We start from the raw sequence: 19,684 nt of genomic DNA on the forward strand, positions 1-19,684 counted from the left end.
AACCTGCCTTGCATGTGTTATCAATGAACGATGCATGTGTTTTGATGCACTTTATGGTGAGGTAGGAAGAGCTATAATTTTACAAAAAAAAATTCTCTCTTCATCAGATATTTTAAGAACAAAATATGTTCCTAGTTAAACTGGTCTTTAAGCAATATATGTTATGACAGCTATTGCTTGGAAAATCTGAAAGGAACTTTTAGAGGTTCTCATGTGTGTGCATGAGCTAGGAGCAGACAGTGGCCAGACAGTTCAATTTCTCTAGCATTCTAAATGGTGTTATCCCTAAAACTATCGACCACTCTGTGTTCACAGCTCCAATTTCGTGTGGTGTGATTCTGTCCATTCTATCAACACATAACTCAACTACAGTTTGTGAGTTCACTTGGATGTTCAAAGCGCATTAACATTTGTTCAGTTGTTGTAGCGATAGGACAGCTTGTTTGTAGAGATATTCAGATTTTCACAATGTAAACAACAGCTGAAAATGTGGATACAGTTTTTGTTTACAATCAATCAATGTCTTCAAACTGTTGGAGCAGTGGTGCTATCCTGTACTGGAACATGTCCTGATTGCTTCAATCCCACATGATCTTCATTTGCAAACATAATGATAAATTCAAGAATCGCATTTTACTCTTCATATTTCCATCGTTAAAGAAAGAACAGTAATACATGAGAGAAATGGAACTAACATTATAACTGCAGTAACACAAAATCAACATGTCACCAGTAGGCAGCTCTAGCAGATGAGAGGGATTAATCAAAAAGAGTGTTCTACAAATAGCGCATCCCGACCCATTTTAAGCATTTCCACATTTCACGGCATCAACAGTTCATGTGAGTGTTCTGATGTCTATGAATGCAGTGTTTCTGTGTAAGATTTTGTTTATGGACAGAGCATCATTTACAGATCATGACCAAATATATTTTCACAATATGCACTACCTGTCCACATGAAAATCCACACTGGTTGAAAGAAATGGATAAGTAGTTACCTCGGTCACCCAGTATGCTGAGCAAACTTTATAGGAATCCTATCATTGGTCCCTGTTTTACTGATAGAAATTTTAAATGTATCTGGCTATGTGGTCCTCAACAGACGTTATTAGAAACTATCACAACTAAGAAAAGGCAATCCATGTGTGGCACCAACATGACTCCTCGTTTCATCCAGATATCTAGAGCCCTTAACAAATCCAGAAGAAATTAAGCAACATTTTGAGCACCTGCTATAAATGTGATAACAATATACACATGAACAATTCCAGAGTTAAGAGATTACTTACATTTAGATCATCATGGCAGATGCTGTTATCTTGCTACTAAGTTCCACACACTATGGTATTGAAATTTCCTATGAAGACACATAGTTTTTATTTAAAAATAACAAAATTTGTGTTATAATTTGGCATACAAACATAAAAAAATTTTTTTGTACATCAGAAAATTCACCACACTGTCTGCTAAAACTTAGTGAAAACCATACCTCGATACATTTACTACTCTAGTATATGTATTGGATGGTGTGTTTCAACTGCACATCTTAAGTTTTCCCTCGTTTATGACTTGTTGTGTTTACTTTAAGTTGTTTAGAGGCCCAATGATGATCTCTTATAGTTCAATTCTTTTATCTTGGCGGCTCGCGCGTGCCCGCCCAGACGCGGGAGATTGCTGCGTTGCCAGTTGCACGCGCCAATAGAAGCAGCGCCATAGTATAGCATAGTTCGCAAGCTTACGTGTAGGGGGGAGCGCGCAGTTCATGAAGTAAAGCCACCACGGCCGCGTTAACCCTTTCGCTGCTACAAAGATGTGCTCCCTGCATTCCGCGCTGTGGGCGATTTTGTCACTGCACTGCTCGCCTGTGCAGACACATTGTGTTCCGACTGCTTTGACACTCTTTATCATTCGATTCCACAAAAACTATTTGGCTCAAAAATTAGATTTTTACCTATCTTCTTGACTGATACCTTCCCCCCATAAATGACTTAATTTTGTTTCGATGTTCAACGCAGTTATTATGCAGCATTAAATATAGTAAACCTTTGCACGAAATTTTGAAGAGTTTGCAGAGGCAAAAGTCCATAGAGTATACTTTCCGTATGGTCGATTTTAGTTGCCACAATGTTGAGAAAGAAATGTGGACAAGATACCTATATATTTCATTTAATTTAAGTACCACATAAGTGTCGTATGTAATATTGAGAAATATTCCACCTTTCGCAACTGTAACAAAAGTTTTACTTACACTGTGCACGTTTGGCTTTATTTTAAAGCACTTCAATCAATCAAAAGGAAGTAGACAAAATACATTAAACAAAACTGTGGACTTACAAAAACATTAGGACTTGAACATACCGTCTGTCAGTGAAGTGCTCAGAGCTATGTCAAATATAATTTTGTGCGTGGCACACACAAACAGCATTTATTTGCTAAAACACTGATGAGCCAACACAAACGTTGAATATTGTGCTACCGCAGCACAAAACTACGAAAGGTGACTTGGCAATGGAGGACACAAAATACAGTCCTCTTATGATGCTTCAAAAGAGAGAAACGTGTCTGGTCTAAATAAGTCGCTTATTACAGTTGCAGAAGAGGGATATATTTCAATACCATTGGTAAAACTGCGACTGTGGAACAAAAACAAGAAATAGAACATGAATACCATTGTGTATGTGCCATACCTTTCACCGATGGAAGTGCTTTAAAATAAAGCCAAACGCGCCATGTGTATATAAAACTTTTATTACAATATAATGGAAGGAAACATTCCACGTGGGCACAGTTTGTTGCGAAAGCTTGAATTTTGTGTGTATGTTTGTGTTTGTTTGTGTGTCTATCGACCTGCCAGCGCTTTTGTTCGGCAAGTCACCTCAAACTTTTATTACAGTCGCGAAAGACGGAATATTTCTCAATATTACATACGACACCTATGTGGTACTTAAATTAAATGAGATATTGTTATACAGTAAATATTATATGAAATTTAGGTATCTTGTCCACATTTCATTCTCAACATTGTGGCAACTAAAATCGATCATACGGAAAGTATACGCTATGGACTTTTACCTCTGCAAACTCTTAAAAATTTCGTGCAGTGGTTTACTACATTTAACGCTGCACATCAAAACAAAATTAAGTCATTTATGGGGGGGAGGTATCAGGCAAGAAGACGTGTAAAAATCAAATTTTTTGGCCAAATAGTTTTTGTGAAATCGAATGATAAGTGTGTCAAAGCAGTGGGATCACCATGTGTCTGCACAGGCGAGAAGTGCAATGATGACAAAATCGCGCACAGCGCGGAATGCGGGGAGGACGTGTCTACAGCAGCGAAAAAGTTAATGAAGAGGCAAAGCACTAGAAATTTCATTCGAACGAATAAAATCCGTGAAGTAAGGCACTCCAATATTGTTTTTAAATAAAGAAAATATTAAACACCGCACAAGGTTTGAACTCATAACCTTTCACTTGGCAGCCCAACACCTTAACCGTTCCGCTACATCTGCTCATTGAATAATGCAACTCCATAAGGACTCTAACACCTCACGCAACTACTTGTAAACACTGTTGGTATGACTATGAATTACTCACGCTTCGTCGAAGTACAATAGGAAATAAACAATTACCGCTGTTCTTTATTGCGAAAAAGCAGTTCGTGAGATTGAAACAAACCCCTTTCCTTGCTATCGCCTGAATTAGGAGTCTTATTGCTTGTTTGGTTTAATTAATTAATACAATATGACGCAATTGGTATAAAGAATGCTTTTTCCAAACTTTCTGTAAAAGAAAGTCTGCTATCAAGACATTGCTTTTGTTCTATTACTTTATTTATGACTGAACGTTTCTAAAACTGAACACACTCGTCTGTGCTCTGCACTGCTGTCGAGATCTGGCAACGTCGTTTTCTGTTCATTGGCTGACTATGTTTTGTGACGCCAGATGCGCAGAACGAACCTAAACTCGGCCGCCAAGATATATGACGCGCACTTTAGTTTGTAAGAGGTAGCATAGTAAACAGATTGATGTAACAGCTGTCTGCAACTATTCATAAACAACTTTGATACCTCCTGTGCCATAGGTGTGCTTTTTGTGCACCAATAACTTTTTTTAACGTTCTCCATGGCCACTCAGCGAACTGTTAATTGACATTTCAACTAACTGTCTCTTGAAGACAGGTCCCTAAAGTCAGACACTGGTGAATGGGCCAGAGTGGGCAGCTATGAGGTGTGGCGAGAGCTTGAGGCTGTCAAGTTGAGTGCCCTGGTCCAGAGGCGGCTGCACAGTTTACAGAACCTGAAAGACTGTAATACTGCTCGCAAGCTCGTCCATGCCCTCAACAAGCTAGGTAGGGGTGTCAGTGAGTATGTAGTTGATGCCGGGCTTACGAAGCATCGTATAACTGCCCCAGATACTCAGCCTGTTTATAATTAACTAGCTCATTATGTGGTATTATTTTACGAAAATTGTATATCAATAAAACGATGCAGCGAGAATAATGGAAGGAGGAAAGATAACAATCACCATATAGTTTATATGTTCAAGATAATTACACATCATTAGAGGTCAGAAATGATTGCTGTATACTCACTTTAAACACGCTAGTGGGTCCTACGACATCATCTGTGAACTGGCTATCTCTGCAAACTGTTAATTTTTAAAATATTTATTCTATATTCGGAAAATGTCTAACAATTATGTTACACATACCATACAGAAAGGACCAGTTCAAGACACACATGACACAAATAGAGAGCTGGAGTGCCAAACTTGGAGAGGCGCTAGCAGCATCATAACTATAAGAATTCTGTGCAGCACATACCACAACTAATAGCAGATGCCTGACAGCATAACCCAAGTGCAAAATTTTTATGTACTGTACATCACAATTAGTAGTGGAAATTGACATGGATGAAAGTGCACAATGGCGAATGTGGTGAGGGAAGGGGGAAGGAGTACGATAAGTCACTTGTGCAGAAAAATGTTCTTGAATCGGCCCTTCATACTGTACATGTACTTTAGATACGTCAAAAATTCTTTGATGACAGTAGAAGAAAACTGGACATGGGGATTACGTGTATTCACTAAATACTAATCAGTTAAAAAGATAAATTTACAACAGTCTCCAAAAAAGTTACAGAAATGATTGATAAGCTAAATAAATCACTATTAATCTATTATTGCAGGTTGTCATGACTAGAAGAATACACAAACAGTGCACTTTTAGGTTGCAGGGACATTGCTCTTTGCCCACGTTCTATTTAACAGAGCACAATTGTGTGGAGGTGGAATAAGCAAGAATACAACAGTTTTGTTTGCATCAAAACAAATTTTGTATGTTTTTCGTCTGAAAGGTGGAATGTAGCATCAAACTTTATCCAGGCATCATTCTTTCTTTTATGGAGCATATTTGCACATCCTAAATCATCTTGCTTCTCACACCAACAGCAACCTTCCACATAATCCCCAAATCCAACAATCCTGGGTGGCCCATTGTAGCCAGCTACTGTGGTCCCTCTGGAAGAATTTCTGCTCTTGTTGACAAACACCTCCACCCACTTGCCTCAAACCTAGCCTCCCACATTAATAATACTAACCACTTCCTTCACCATCTTTCCTCCATCCTCACCTCTTTACCTCCTGAACCCCTATTTGTCACTGTTGATGTCACCACCTTCCACACTACAAAAATCCAACCCATGTAGCCTAACCACCTGTGGACAACACATCAGTAGTGACAAGAATTATTTTTCCCACTATGTTTAAGGTCTCACGAAGGTCTTTAGACAGGCAATACCCCCCCCTCTCCCCCACCCCCCAAACCTAGTCCACAATCAGAATTCCCATGCTATTTCCTTACATACCCCAAATCCTCCCACCACCACCACCAACTATCAGCCACAAAGGTGCATCCCCTCATCAGCCAATATCAGTCTTGAATGAAACAACTGAATCATATCCTTCACATGAGCTATGATTAGCTCTCTTTCCTGAAGCAGGAGACATCCTACCCAAAATCCTTCCTGCACTTCCTAAAGTGGTGTTCCATCGCCCACCCAACCTACACAACACAACCTTAGTGCATTCCTATGCCACTCCCACTCTGAAACCCTTGCCACAGGGCAGACCGAACTGCAAGACCTGCCCAATCCACCCACACCAGGCACCTCCAGTCCTGTCAAGTGCTTATCCTCACCATCAGAGGCTGGGCCACTTATGAAAGCAGCCATTTCATACATCAACTATTCTGCAAGCACTGCACAGCCTTTTATGTTGGGATGGCTACCAACCAACTGTCTACCAGGATGAATTGTCACTACCAATCTGCTTTCAAGAACATAGTTGACCACCCAGTGGCACAACATGCTCAGTTTCAATGGCTGCTTCACAACCTGTGCAATCTGGAACCTTTCCTCTGCCACAAGCTTCTCTGAACTGCACAGATGGGAGCTACCCTTACAACACATCCTCAGCTCCTGTAATTGTCCTGACCTCAAACTCAGGTACCCTCCTGTCCCCACACACTCCATCCATCAGTTCGCCCTTTCTCTGTCCTGACACCCTCTTCCTTATTACATCCCCATGTGACCTCCAGCATGCGTTGCTTCCCAACACCAGTTACAATCGGACCAACCCATGTACTTGGCAACTGTTCCTCCCACATTCCTAGATGGCAATCTGGCCAGCTCCCTCCAAACTGCTAGCCACCCATCCCAGCCCCTCTTACTGCCACCTGCCTGCCTCTCCCTGTACCCACTCTACCCAATACTATCACCACCACAACCAGTCACCTGGTGCAAAATAGCATTGGCACTGTCAGTCTAGCTGGCACCATGTGGGTACATATGCATGTGTATGAATGTGTGTAAGAGTGTGGGTGTTTCTGTATTTTACTGTAGCTCATCAAACGCTAAGTCCAAAAGCTAATAAGTTTTCCTTCTTTTGCATGTGCCTATCGACAGCTCAACACTTCTGCTTTTTGCCAAACCTAAAGTATTTTTACAATAATGATACGAATTCATAAATAATTAATATTAATCTGAATAAGTATTAGTATGATTATTCGTTTTTTTGTCTTGATGATCTGAAATCATACAGTTCTTCTTTTATATTAAATACAGGAAGCATCCAACAACGATGTTAACAAGTCATGAAATGTAGGTAAAAAATATTCGCCAGGGGAAATTTATTCATAATGGTGTCAGTAATTTTGACAGTGACAATTAGAAACCTGAGCTAGAAACAAAACAGAGCACCACACTTCCAATAATCCTGATGGACATTAATAATTATAACAATTTGTAAAGTGCCAATAGATACTATTCCTAAAAAATGATCAATCAGGAAATAAACTTTAACACTAATGCCATTTACAAGGTGTTTTGGAAAAATATTAACATACTTTAGGGGTGTGAAAAAGGAAGCCGCCTGGTAGAATTTTGGACAGAGTCTAATTTAATCATCACTGACACTTGGCTTAAAAACCATGAAAGAACAATTGTACACACAGAAGAGACCTGGAGACACCGGAAGATTTCAGACTGATTATACAATGGTAAGAAAGAGGTTTCGGGTACAGATTGTAAATTGTAAGACGTCCCCAGGGGCAGATGTGAACTCTGACCACAATTTATTGGCTGTTGACTCTATATTAAAAATCAAGAAACTGCAGAAAGGTAGGAAATTAAGGAGATGGAGGTCAGGATAAGTTGAAAGAACCAGAGGTTCTTGGGAGTTTCATGGGAACCATTAGGCAACAATTGACAAGAACAAGGGAAACAAATGCAGTAGAAGATGAATTGGTAGCTTTGAGAAATGAAACAGGAAAGTCAACAGAGGTTCAAAACAGAACTGATTTTAGTTATCTGTTTCTTAGCCTTTGTGTTGTACAGAAAGGAGTGTAGTATCCAGCCATGAAAAATTGTTGACCACCTACTTAATGATGTAACAATTTTAACAGATGATTTGGACAGCCTGTATACTGCCATACTTTCCACTTTTAGTGCTAGAATTATGAAACTGGTTCATTCCATATCATAGTGAAAGATTGCAATTATGATTCACAGAACACAGAAATAAGTAAGTCATTTGTGTACTTTTTATATTCGTCTCCACTGATTCTTTCACTTACATGGTACTAGTGAACTATGTGATAAATGTTCTGGTCAACCACCAGGATATCCATTTTGTGAGCAGGTAAATATGATTTTATGCGAGGCCAAGTGAATGGTAATGTACACAAGGCTGTATGAAAATGTGTTTCCAGATAGAAGACAACCTTCAGTGCTGTTTATCATAAAATTACTGAGATACGATCAGCAGCAACACAAATGGCGCATCAAGTTGGGCTAAGACTTGCAAGCAGATGTGACAAAAATGAATGCACAAATCGCATTGTTGAGGATTCAGTTGTCATCACGGGAGAGACAAGTGTACCACGTGATGCGTCTCATTAAGCCACATGGAGGGTACATAACAAACAGTTTTGTGTATGGTCTTCAGTGTCTCTTTTCCCCACTAATAATAGGCCATGAGAGAACTATTGCCATTGATCTGTTCCACCAACTGCTAATCCACTGTTTGTGTCTTCTGTCTTGTTTACACATGAGCCAATATTTGAAATAAATGGGATGTGACAAAAATGAATGCACAAATCGCATTGTTGAGGATTCAGTTGTCATCACGGGAGAGACAAGTGTACCACGTGATGCGTCTCATTAAGCCACATGGAGGGTACATAACAAACAGTTTTGTGTATGGTCTTCAGTGTCTCTTTTCCCCACTAATAATAGGCCATGAGAGAACTATTGCCATTGATCTGTTCCACCAACTGCTAATCCACTGTTTGTGTCTTCTGTCTTGTTTACACATGAGCCAATATTTGAAATAAATGGGATAGTGAATTTTCATGAACAATTTTTGTGGGTGGATGATAATCCTTTTGTTACAACAATTCAGATTAAACACCAGTTGGAGTTTCTGATTAAAATGTAGGATGAAATTGTAGGTAGCTATCTACAAGAAATACATTGAAAGCACTCAAAGACTTCCTGCAGGATAGCCTCATGAAAATTTGAAGATGTGGCATCAGCATATTTCAGTCACATTATCAGAAATGCAGAGGATAATGTTACTGACTTAGGGCACTGACGATCTGCTGGACTGTTGTTGGAGGCGTATATGGATTTTGACTAATCTGATAATGGGCAGTCCTGAAATGTGTAATGATGAGATGTTAATAAAAATTATGTTGATGTGCGAGACTAGTGTACTTCCATCCACTGCTAAATATGGTCACAGATCGATTAAGAGGCTTCCTGTCAAACATGATACCAAAAAAAATGTTAGTGATAGCAGTTGGATATGTCGGTGATGATTTGTGCTACTGTCCACATGTTCTAGTCTGCTTAAGACAATAAGCATATGCAGCAACATTCCTAACGCAGTGACCCTTCATCAGACCATCATTGATACTAGCTAACCATTTGACATAGTCCAGGAGTGTTTCAAAGAATTTGACTGTCTTTGGTGTCTATATGCTAACAGGAATATTTTGGTATTTGCCATCACTCTCTGATCTTATTATCATGGAGATTGTTCTTTCTCAATAACAAATAAATATTTTATGTATTCTGTAGGTATGTGTATATCAGTTTCATAACCTGAGCTTCTTCATTTGGGGAGAGAAATCTGTACTGAAAGGATTTAAAACTATTTGTGTCACATGTTGCATATCACATTATTTGCTCACAGAAATTTATATCTTATCATATTAATCAATGGATTTCATTATTTCAATGTCTTCTATTTTTTAAGTTTGAGCAACATGATTAATGTTGAAGAAATGTGAGCTGAAAGCTAAATGTTTGGGATTCTTGATGCCAAGTGTAATCCAGAACCAACCAGTATTTTGTCTAGATGTTTGTGACAAACCACCTAAATGTGCACTAAAACTGGACACTAGATCAAACTCTGAATGCCCTAGAATTGCATTAACACAGTCCTGCAGTACCTAGTTTGATGTGTTGTTGAGCAATTCTGTCAATGTGTTACAGAATGGTGTCATTTTCTCTCTACACGTTGATGGAAATTTTCATTCTTTCACTTCTAGCACAGTAAATAGCGTATTTTATTTCCAACTGATGCATTTGCAACTATATATGAAGCATGGTCTTGGCTATACTTGGGCAAAAAGTATATAACACTACTGTGGTTATTGAGTAGTGCTGGTAGGATGTCCGGCAAATGTTGGCAAGGTGTACTACATCCAGTTCTGTGCTGTGCTCATGAGAGAGGAGAGGGGGAAATGGTAGGTGAATCCACTTGCTGGAGGTTGGACTAGCGCTGCTCTGTAGCTTGATAAGGACATGTACAAGGAAGTGGAAGAGATGATTGTGTTTTGGGACCGTTCTGTAATGGGTCACACTTGTGAGGTCTCCTTGCCAGGGCAACAGTGAAGACTTCAAAAGTAGTGACGAAGAAGATGAAGAGATTGCAGAAGAGGCAACTCTGTAAGCTAATGTCCATGTTGTAGGGGGTGGGCAGCTGGTGATGTGGGTAGGCTGGTACCAGGCAGCAGCAGACACCATACTGACACGATTCACCAAGTACACGACACTTTAAATCAACCGAGATCAAAGGTGCAAGGGTGAAACCAATCACAGTCTGGTTCTTCAGCCACGACACTGTGATGTGGTAAGGAAATTGAAAGATCACTGTGTTTTTATATTTCCAGAGAATAATGATGGCATTTCCTAGAGTAAAAAATTCTGGAGGTATATGTGGCCCCCTCACAATTTGGATCTCCAGGTTGACAGTATTTCAGGTGTCATCAAAAGAGATGACGATTTTAATAAGAACACTTCAAACAGCAGAGGAACTGGAAAATCTGAAGAAAGAAATGGAGAAATGTGATGTGAACATAATGTGTTTTAGTGAAGTGAGGTGGCTAAATAGTTGTGAAATACTTTCAGGTAAGTACGTGATGTGTTGTTCAGGCGGAAAAAGCTTTTAACATGGTGTAGCAATAGTGATAGTGATTCAAATAGTGCTAAGTGTGATTTAAGTGGTGTGCCATAGTGATCATTTACCATATGTGAAAACAAGTGCACAACCAGTGGACATTCTGATAGTTCAAGTGTAGTTTGTCTTATTTTAGGGTGCAAAAACAACTAGAGTCATACGCGCACCCATCAGAACTGTAGAACGCAAAGACAAAAAGAGGAGTTAAAAACGACTACACGTTAACCCCAATCAATGGAAGAGAAGACAGCTAAAACATGGAGAAAGTTCTATAAAACACACCATAGAGAAACAGAGGTCATGAATTAAAAATTAAATGACCTTCACCATACTGCTATGATGGATAAAAAGTAAAATGTGGTCAACAGCCCTCAACGATTGATAACTCACATGGCAAAAACAAACAAGAACGTAAGTGGTTAAAAAAAGGGCATTCCATCAGAAAATGGCGGACCGTCAAAGATTGAGTGCAAATGAGCACAAAATGGTGGGGGAGCGGCACTTAACCAATGGTGATGGCTACAAAAGGCACTGCCTGATAAGCAACCTACTAAAATGATCTCCTCACGGTGAGAAGGCCGAGAGGTGGTCATCCAAGCCACTGGGTGAGGCTTAATAACCCGGAGCTTGCTCCCATGAAGGGAGGACCAGTGGTGACACCAAAGTGACACCACCTGCTAACAGACGGCAACACAGAGATCATTGGAAGAAATGTAAGAACTAGCAGGCTGAGGTACAAGGACTACAGCCTTGGTAGCATGCTCAGCAGCCTTGTTTCCTGGCAGACCAATGTGACCAGGAACCCACATAAACATCACAATGGCTCCATCAAGAGTGAGCAAGTGACAGCTTTCCTGGACCCATTGCATTAAGGGATGTACTGTGTACAGCACACAGAGGCTTTGAAGGGCACTGAGAGAGGCAGAGCAGATGATGCCATTGAAGAGTGTATCGCTGAATGTACTGCAAGGCATGATACAGGGGAAAGAGCTCTGCTGCAAATACTGATAAGTATTCCAGAAGCTGATATCAACCCCATCTGTGAAAATGATGAAGGCACTACCAACACCACAGTCAGTCAGAGAGCCATCGGTTTACATAAAGGTACTATCATGAAGTTCTGTGCAAAGGTCATGAAACTGAAGGTGATAGAGCGAGGATGGAGTAGTGTCCTTAGGAAGCTGATGAAGGCAAGGTGAACTCTGGCTGCTGCACGAAGCCAAGGAGGTGAAGGGTTTACAATCACCATGAAATTTTGCAGGTAGCGTGAAGTTAAAGTGCCAGAGCAAGAGCCAAAAGTTAACTCCAGGAGGTAACAGAGAAGAGGAATGCGCCCCATACTGGCAATCAAAGGAGTCATAGGATGGGTTGCCACACGTGGCAGACAAACAGCATGCATACCTGTTGAGGAGAAAGTCACAACAATAGGACAGCAGTAATTCGGCAGCTTCTGCATACAGACTCTCAACCAGGCTAGTCTAAAAGGCGCCAGTGGCCAAACAGATGTCGCAATGGTGGATGGTATTGAGATGGCTCAAGAGGGATGGATGTGCAACTACATAAACGAAACACCCATGGTCTAGTTTTGAACAGACAAGGGACTGGTACTAATGGAGGAACGTGGTTCGATCTGTTCCTCAGGAAGTACCATTGAGGGGCCACATACAGTGGGCTGCTGATCAAGCATGAGCCCTTGGAATTCAATGAACAGAAGAGCAAAAGACCCAAGATATAAAGATGGTGGAAGAAACCAACTGCGCAACTAGGAATTCATACAAACAGTATTGTCAGTGGGAAAGTGAAAGTCACTGTCGATGCTCCATGTGTAAAGATGATCGAGACATTGGTGAAGATGTCACTCAATGAGACAGGTCCATGGAGAACTGCAATAGATAGCAATTTTGTCAATGAACAGGGAGCCAGAGGTGCCTGGTGGGAGACAGGCCATTATAGGGCTAATGGCAATAGCACAGAGAACGACATTCAGGACAGAACCCTGAGGCACACCATTTTCCTGGATAAAGGTGTCTGACAAGGCACAACAGACACATACCTTGAAAACTCAGTCTTTTAAAAATTCCTGAAGAAAACAGGGCAGGCAGCCGTGGAAGCCCCACGTGTAGAGAGTATGGAGGGTACCAGTCCTCCAGCAGGTGTCTTAGGCTTTTTCCAGATCGAAAAACATGGCTACAGTCAGGGATTCCCGCAGAAAACCATTAATGGCATGGGTGAGCAAAGTGACAAAATGGTCAACTGCAGAACGGTACGCTCGAAATCCACACCATGCAGTGATTAGTAAATTGCAAGATTCGAGCCACCATAGCAGCCAGGCATGAATCATTTGTTCCATTACCTTCCAAACACAACTGGTGAGAGAGATGGGATGGTAGCTAGCAGGAAGGTATTTGTCCTTACTGGGTTTAGGTATGGGTATGACAGGTGTCCTCTGCTCAGATGTGGTTGTACATATGAAACAGAAAGTGCTTGCTCAAAGAAAAAGTTGGTGCAACATCTGAATGTGAACACTATCTGGTCCTGGGGCAGAGGATTGGGATGAAAAGAGCATGATCAAGCTCCCTCAATAGTAAAGGCGCCATTCTAGCATTCATGATTCTGATAAGAGAAGGGTATTGTCTGAACATTCTCCGCTCATTTCTGATGCAGGAAGCCTGGGTGTTAGAGGGAGGAGCTCGAAATTTCCACAAAATGGTCATCCAAGGAGTTTGAGACAGCAATAGAATCCACAATGAAATCGTCTGCTACTGTTGGGTCAGAAATTGGGGAATGGATTTGGTCCCAGAGAGCTGTTGGAGGTTGGCCCACAGAACAGAAGAGGGAGTGGAACTGTTAAAAGAACTAGTGAATGAAATCCAGCTAGCTATTTTGCTGTCCTGAAGAATACAACGGTGTGCAGACTACTGTTTACAATGAATTCAGTTGGCCATTGTAGGATGATGGTTAAAAATATAGAGCACATCTAACATGGAAGACGTGGAAGATGGTTGCTCGATTAAGTGTCTGAGAGAATGGACCACTCTAGACGATGGGTAAGCTGGACAGTGCACAATATGATGATGATGTTTGATTTGTGGGGTACTCAACTACGCGGTTATCAGCACCCGTACAAATTGCCCAAACTTTGCTCAGTCCAATCTTGCCACTTTCATGAATCATGATGAATCGATGAGGACAACACAAAAACCCAGTCATCTCCAGGCAGGTGAAAATCCCAGACCCCGCCGGGAATCGAACCCGGGACCCCATGCTATGGAAGCGAGAAGACCATGAAGGATACATCCAAATGGCAATAGGTGTGTGTGAAGTTTCAAAGGAATGTGGGTGCTCCTATGTTAAGACAGAACAGGTTAAGTTGATTGAGGTCAGCCAAGAGATCACCTCTCGGACAGCTTCTGGGAGAACTCCAAAGGGTATGGTGTGCATTAAAGACACCGAGCAGCAGCAGAAAGGGATGAGGTAGCTGCCAATAAGCTTAAGGAAGTCTGCCCTGGTGACATCCAATGATGGAGGGATGTAAACAGTGAGGAAGAAAAAGGCAAACTTCAACAGCTTGATGCCGGGTATTCACAGAGATGGGTTGACCATAAACGTCGTCCCATATTAGGAGCATGACTTCCCCATGAAAGTGGAGCTCAAAATGGTCCAGGAAGAAATGCAAGAGCTCCAAGTGGCCGCAAGGATGCAATTTTATTTCCTGAAGGCAGAGAACAAGTTGACACTGCAATACTAAGAGCAGCTGTAAACCCTCTTTGTTGGATCAAAGACCATGGAAGTTCCACTGAAGGAGAGCAATGACAATGAAAAAATAAAGGGGTGCCACCTCACCTACCACTGAGTGACAGCCTTCGAAGACTCACTACTGCAGGGCACAGAGGCTGGAGGATCCTGCTCCATGAGAACTACAGAAGCATAGGCTTTCTCCTTCTGTCAGCCTGCCAAGTCCAGGGCAGACAAACAGTTGGTAGTGGGCACCAGTGACACGGAGCTCGGCCGGACAAGGTTATCACATGGTGACACTGTTGAAGAGGATTTTTGAGTCTGCAAAGGAGAAGACCATTTGCCTTTGTTCGACTTCTTTGAGCCTTTCTGGTTGGCAGAGGAAGATTCAGATGTTGGTTGGCTGGAGGGATGTAGTAAGTCTTCATGGGAGTATTCCTTCTATTCTTTCAGGCATGCCACTTGTGTAGCTGGTGACTTCACTCTGCGAGGCACTAGTTTGGTGGCATGTTGCACAGCTGGAGGAGGAGAGGGGAAGCTACCATGATGCTGGGCGATTTAACAACCACGGTGTTAATTTGAGGTCACATGTCTGCATGGTCATGTCCTTCGTGGAGTGAGACGTCGCAAGAACAGTACTGTAGGTGTCAGATGGTAGAGCGCAGGGTTTCTCACTAACCAACATCTTGCGAGTGACCAAGTAAGGCACTTTTTCCTTCACCCGGATCTGCTGGACAGTCCACTCATCAAGATACAGGGGACAATTGCAGGAGGAGGCCACATGGTCGACATTGCAGTTGATGCAGTGGGGAGAAGGAGATGGACAATTGCCCTTGTGAACATCCCTACTACAGGTTACACATTTGGTTGGGTGTCGACAGGCTCTCGAGGTTCACAATATATGGTCTGACTATGAGCTTTGATGGAAGAACCACTCTAACAAATGTGAGAAAGACATTGTTTGTGAGCACTAAAGAGGCCTCTACTTTTTTCATCACCTGATGGACTGCAATGACACCCTGATCAGAGAGGTACATTTGGATTTCTGCCTCCATCAGACCATTGAGCGGCCCAGTGCAAACAGCACCACGCAAAGAATTCAGCGTTCAATGGGCCTTGACACAAACAGAATAGCCATGGAGGAGCGTAGCTGCAAGCAGTAGTTGTGCTTGACAGTTGAATGTAGTTTCCAAAATCAAAGTGTCATTGCATGGACAAAGAAGGATTTCACAGGGCCAGGGATTGCATCATCACATTTCTGAATAGTAAATGGTGAATGACTGATGTCTTCAGCACATGAAACCATAAGGAACTGTGGTGCAGCTGGGAGGGTCTCTGAATTGTTAAGCCTCATTTTTTTTTACATTTCATAGCTGTTGACTGTGAAGATGATTGGCTCATTGCCAGAAAATCCCCCCAGGATTTCCCGCATCTCTGACAGCATGCTCCTTCCAACTACGGGCCCCCTTCAGAAGGGTCTACACCCACTTTAGGTGACTGTTTACACTTCAGATCACACTCCCTCAACACCTGATAAAGGGACCAATAGGCAATTTGGGAAGATTGCAGCTCAGGCAATCATCCCTCCCAGGGCCTGGCCTGTACCAGAGGGAACGTGCAAACCCTACCTGTCGACCTGGGGCTGGGAATAATGCATTATCCAGTCACTTGTTACACATCAAGATGCATGGGCCAGCCTTCAGGAGCACACAGAGAGAAAGAAGGAAAAAGAGAACCTCACACGCCAAAGTAGAGGAAGAATAGGAGAAGGTGAACGAGGGAAGAAGAAAGCAATGAAAAACAGTGGAGAGTAATCTGATATCGATTACCAAATATGCGGAATACACTTACAAAAACAGCCCAGGCATGTTCCCCATGGGAGGGGAAAAAGAACAGGATGAGGATAGACATGCAGCATGGAAAGGAAAAGATGCTGAAAAGGCTGGGCCCCCATGGTAGCCAAGCACAAACCTGCCAAAGAGTGGTGATCCTCCTGGGCAGTAGTTCAAGAGTACGTGCCAATATCAGACCACGACAACAAAGGAAGAAAAATGAACTATGAAATAGGAGACATCATCTGCACAGAAGCAGAGGAAGAGTAAACACCACAGTCGTGATTGCCTGGAACAGTGTGGTTGGGCAAGGTAGTGACGTAAACGTCATGGGACAGATGGATTAGGAAGAAGAAATTACAGGAGGAGGGATGGTGGTGGAATTCTGTTGGTGAAACAACTTGGTGGTGATGAACACTTGATTGAAGAAGAGGAAGAGTAAATTGTACATACGGAAGAGCCCCAATGATTAATAGATATCAGATAATTGCATACTTGACAGAGGTTTTTGGAGCAGCATAAAAGATACCAAGACTATGCTGCCTGCTGATGTCAGTTAAGATCTTGGCCTTTGGATTGTAGGTATCAGTACAAGGCTGAAGAGGATAGGACAGTGAGGGAGAAGAAAGCAGGGATGGGACCTGGGAACGCTACGGGAGAAAAATAAGGCGGTAAGAGAATTCTTGGATCAACAATTTAGTGAAGTGTGAGGTGAAAATGCAAGCATAGAAGTGCAGTGGTGAAATGTTACTCTGGTTTTGTTGACTATATTAAATGTTGGGAGCGAAACAAAGAGAGTAAGGAAATGCTGGATCACCACTGAGATGCTCGAAAAGATGTAGGCAAGGAGGAAGTGTAAAAATGATAATGAAGATAAATACAGAAAAGTTAACAATGCATTCAAGAAAGAAACAAGATGAGAGTACACAGAGGAAATGTGTGATGAATTAAAGCAACTACAAATAAGAGGAAGGTACAAGATTTTAACAGTCATACATTAGCCCAGGAAAGTTACGTCCAGGTCTGGCACAAATTTTCAACTTTCACCACTGCAATGCCCTGTTTCGCTTGGAGACATGATTTCCCACGTACTCCTTTCCTTTCTTTATTTTTTTATCTGTTCACAAATACAGCTGTTGCCAGAGAAGTAAAATGAAACCATTAGCTCACATAATTACTTTACAATCCTAGTATTATTATGCAATGATTCACTGTAAAACGGAAACTAGCCATATCCTATTGATTGTAATGTGCTGGTGGCAATTTGTTACTAAAGTATTTAAATTTCATGATGTATTCTTGTATTGGATTGCAGATATAAATAGGTAAACTGTTCCACTTCTTTATTCCTCTACCAAATTACGAATATTTATCTCACTGTTGTTCAATAATCTCACACTTATTTTGTACTGATGGTCCCTTCCTTTATATGCTCTGTTGGTAATCATTTTATGTTCGTTTTTTTCCCAGCCATTCTCCCAGATGTACACTGGGTAAATTCCCCAATTCTATCTCTTATCCTCCTCCATGTGGGACTTGCTCATTCAAATTTTTTAACAATTATACCTACATAAGCTCAGTTCAGTGTGTTATGTGTTTGATAGCATCTCTCACTGTACTGATCTAAAAACAAGTGTGTTAGCTTTTTTTTTTTTTTTTTGCATATTTTCACTTGCTGTTGCTGTATGGAATTATCTTCTAGGATTGTGTACTTCAAGTAAATAAAGTATTTATTCAGCAAAAATGAGCAGGACAGTATTGTCTAAAGTAGATAATGTGGTGGTACATGTTGCTATTGAAGGTAGCAACATGTCTCACTTCCTTTCTATTGTGCCATTGGAAGATGGTTATGCAGAAATCCTGATTTATAGTAGTAGTGGTACAGGAAAGACCACATACTGTGGATGAATCTTTCATTTATACACAGGTACATAACCCAAATGTGAGCACAATAAAGCCACAAGGTGCGGTGGAAGACAAGTGTTTTAGTGGTGGGGAAGGAGCCGTTTACACTACGATGTCACGACCTGGGAGTGCCATGGAGGCCAAAGAAGAAAAGGTCAGGATGACAATCGCTGTCATTCCAAAATGAAAAACAAAAGAAGACTACAGGGAATTAATTAATTACTTACTTCTTGGATTTGTGATACTAACAATATGTCTGTTGACAAGTTTATTTAGTAAGTACTTAAATGTGAATATTTAATTGATATGTAAAAAGTGTTATGCAGCTGTTAAATGCAGAAAGATTTTGAAAAGAAGTTTTTATGAGATTCTGTAGCCAGTAGGCGGCAAACTTAATTTTCCATTACTACAGCGTTTTCCTTCAGGTGGTGAAGAAGTTCAATATAGCTGCGAGTGCCAACGCATAGCAGGAATACACCTTCATGGAGTGACATGAGTGCAGCAAGAAAAGACTTAATGTAGAGGTAATTATGAACATACAACTGGCAGGTTACATTCATGGAAATAGTACCTTGGGTAAGTACTCTCCAGCAGCGAATACCAGAGGTAACATTCCAACAAGACTACATCTTAAAGAATGGTTTTTGCCACTGATAACCAAAAAAGTTTCAGCTAGACAGCACTGGGCCTGGTGGTTTAATGGCAGGGCTTAGGCCCAGAATTTGAAAGGTCATGGTATCAAAACATGGAATATTTCAGTCTGTCTTTAACACAAAGACTTAGGCTCCATCAGATCACAGAGTCACAAGGAATTATTATTATTATTATTATTATTATTATTATTAGCTGAGCTGTGAGTTACACAATCACAATACAATTAAAAAAACAATTCTTTTCAGTAGACTTTGCCTTCTTGTTTAACTGCAAATAGTTACGTACTCTGGTGGCAAGAGATTCAACACATTTCCTTACAACATAAAGAAAGAAACTTTGAGTGTCTGCCAATTCAAAAGAAAATTAAAAACATTTCTACTAGTTAATAAAAGAATACATTGTCCAATATGGGCTGTATTGTGCTTCATTAAAATAGTGCTGTTAGCTAATTTTGGCCACAATCCATTATCAACCACTGCCAACTCTTCCTGCACTGCTGCCAAATCAGCATCTAGTTCCAATATAAGCCGCTGTTT

The 19,684-nt window shown here is 41.2% G+C and overlaps 1 protein-coding gene across 3 annotated transcripts in view; it reads right to left on the reverse strand.

The window, feature by feature from the left end:
* LOC124719117 overlaps positions 1 to 19,684 on the reverse strand; it is a 225,082-nt gene that overhangs the window by 130,580 nt on the left and 74,818 nt on the right. Inside the window, exon 5 of one of the 3 annotated variants that reach the window (XM_047244812.1) lies at positions 19,514 to 19,659. The exons of the other annotated variants lie outside the window; for them this stretch is intronic. Within the exon in view, the coding sequence (XP_047100768.1) occupies positions 19,594 to 19,659 (66 nt within the window). The 3' untranslated portion in view covers positions 19,514 to 19,593. Of the gene's footprint in view, positions 1 to 19,513; positions 19,660 to 19,684 lie in introns of those variants that run through there. 3 annotated transcript variants of the gene reach the window in all.

The sequence above is a fragment of the Schistocerca piceifrons genome, chromosome 10, assembly GCF_021461385.2.
Source record: "Schistocerca piceifrons isolate TAMUIC-IGC-003096 chromosome 10, iqSchPice1.1, whole genome shotgun sequence".
In the NCBI taxonomy this organism is placed as follows: domain Eukaryota; kingdom Metazoa; phylum Arthropoda; class Insecta; order Orthoptera; family Acrididae; genus Schistocerca; species Schistocerca piceifrons.